General features: G+C 41.2%; 1 protein-coding gene across 1 annotated transcript in view; it reads right to left on the bottom strand.

Moving 5' to 3' along the window:
• SYAP1 (synapse associated protein 1) overlaps window positions 1-2,591 on the bottom strand; it is a 15,642-nt gene that overhangs the window by 4,683 nt on the left and 8,368 nt on the right. Inside the window, exon 6 of the mRNA XM_027689025.1 lies at window positions 1,710-1,855. Within this exon, the coding sequence (XP_027544826.1) occupies window positions 1,710-1,855 (146 nt within the window). The remainder of the gene's footprint in view (window positions 1-1,709; window positions 1,856-2,591) is intronic.

Raw genomic sequence — 2,591 nt, 5'->3', positions numbered from 1 at the left:
AAGACAGTGGTTTGGGCTTTTTTAAACTGAAGATATGTTTTGGTTCAGTCGCAATGGAAATTTTACTAGCATCCAGCAACTTTCACTTTGACTGGCAATTTCTAAGGGTTTGGATGACTCAAACACTAAATTTTTGTTGTTCAACAGGGTCAGATGCCATCTCTCCTGTAGAGTTGAGACACTTCAATTAAAACACCCATAGTTTTGGACAGCAGACCACTGTCCTGAATAAAAGAGGTGGGAATTGGTGCCTCTTGGTTTGCAGAAGATGCTGGAATAGCCTGTCCTGTCAGTGCTGCTTGGATATTAACTCAGAGAAAACTACTTTTTTCACTCTAGATGGGGACCTTGCCTAGGCTGACACAGGCACACTCCAAACAGAACCTATGAGAAACAGAATGAGAAAAACTGACAACAAAGGCACACACACACACACAAAAGCTTGGGGAAGCTACTACAGTCCTTTTCAAAAAGGTATCTTCCATGCAACATACAAGTCCAGCTCTGAAATTCCATTTGTAACCTCCCCTTCACCCCAAGGTGCAGCTGCCAGTGTCCAAGGAGCCAAGGCCCAGCTGACTAATCTTAGCTCAAACAATGCAGAAAATTAGTAAGCTGCGCAAAAGACCTGTGAGAAAGTCTGTAAAAAAAATAAGGAAGGAGACGTTAGAAACTGAGGTGGGAATAGAAAGATGGGACCATTGGCAGTGCAAGGACTCAAGAAGAAAAATACCAAGAAAGCTATTGTGTTTGAAAGGGGTGAAAAAGAAGTCAACTTGGCAGTGATCAGCTGGCTGTCAGTCAGGCCAGCATGTCCACATGACAGGACATGAGTATTAATGGCTTTCATGGATGACGACAATTTATTGATATTGGGGATATGAGAATCTGTCCCAGGGTGCAGCAAAAGCTTTCTCCTTCTGCCCAATTCCTGCCCAGCCTGCCAAGAATCTTCAGGTGTCTTACCAGAGGTGGTGAGCCCACCTAGCTTAAGCTAAGATTTAATGAACTACTGGTTATCTTTTGCATCTTTGCCACTAACTGCTTTCTACTCTTTAAGCTGCATATATTCCTGCTCGCAGAACTTGTTTGCATACAGATAAAGAGGCACAGTGGTTCATAAAAGGGTCAGTAAGAATCATCTGTATAAAATGATCAATGTAACTGAAGACATCTGTGTTGAAGTGGTTTTTTCATCTCAAGACTGAATCCCAGGTAACCTCCTGGTCCCCATTTTTCCCCATTTCTATAATACATTGTGGGCCTTTCCACACCCTGCACGTCTCTGCCTCCACCACCACTGAAATTCTACCTCTGTATCACTCGCTTATCTGTTTGGTCTGAGGGACAAGCAAAAGCCAAGAGCAAACTATATGCCAGCTGGCTGGGTTGGCTAGTTGTCTGACTAAGTGAATCATGTCAAAAAAAGCACACCTGAGACCACTAGTGGTCATGAGCTGTTATAAGCCAAGTGCAGCGCTTCTCCTCTTGAGATTTCCACTCCTCTGACACAGTTAGCTGAAGCTGGAAAACAGCTTGAAAGCACTAGGAGCCTCTTCTTCCCCATGCTACACAAACACAGCAAGTATGGTGAGAGAAGCCCTAATTTAATAGGAAATCCAGGATAAAAATTTGATGGCACCTGATGTATTCAGTGAGCATGCATGACAGTAAGTTAATGAGCTTGCTAAAACAAATGTTTCCAGTACCTTTCAGTTCACTGTCCTCTTCTCTGCCTTTGCTCTCTTCTTTTCCTACTGCTTGCTGTTGAGCTGCAAGTGCAGTGAGTTGTGCAGACTGTTTAATTAAGGACACCCTGTAGAAATAATTTCTCCAAAACACCTCCTCCTTTACGCTAGAGAGAAGAAATAAATTTTGATTACTACATTTGGAAATATAGTTCCTTTTACCATCTAGCCATGAAATAAAATTAAATATGCAGAGAGGAGTAGACATAGTTGCTATTTAAGTAAAAACTTAAAAAAAGAATTTGTGGTATTAACGCATTTTAAAAAATCTATCGTAGAATTACTTGATCCCTTACAAGGCAGTTGCAACAGACAAACATATAATAATAATGTTACAACTTCAGAAAAAACTTAACAGCATGCAGCAACACACAGTATGGAAAAATGTTATGCTATTCCATCTCTCTTGACAAATTATGTAAACTAATCCAACAAGCCAAACAACCCTGTTCTCTTTACTTCCTCTCTAAACTCAACATTCAATTGTTGTCAAACTATATTCATCTACATCTTCCCTAGACATCAGATGGAACTGGAACACCTTTGATAGCAGAACTATTTCACTTAGCTGTACCTCTTTCAGTAACCGTTAGTAACTAGAAACTGACATCCCAGAAACGACCAGCTTTGATAAGTGGGAAACTATCCCATATTTCAGGTAACATTTCCCTCTGAAATCCCTCCAGCAAAAAAGAAAAGACACAGCTTTAACCCAGAGGCAAAAGAAGGCAGAAATGGTATGACCTGTGGGGAGGAAGGTATGTAGGTCAAGAGAGAAAGGGAGAAAGAGGGAGAAAGAGAGAGAAAGAGAGAGAAAGAGAGAGAGAGAGAAAGAGAGAGAGA

This window comes from Neopelma chrysocephalum, unplaced genomic scaffold, assembly GCF_003984885.1.
Source record: "Neopelma chrysocephalum unplaced genomic scaffold, ASM398488v2 Primary Assembly neopelma1_76, whole genome shotgun sequence".
In the NCBI taxonomy this organism is placed as follows: domain Eukaryota; kingdom Metazoa; phylum Chordata; class Aves; order Passeriformes; family Pipridae; genus Neopelma; species Neopelma chrysocephalum.
Note: the sequence above shows the minus strand (reverse complement) of the source record. Positions and strands in the feature narration are given on the sequence as shown.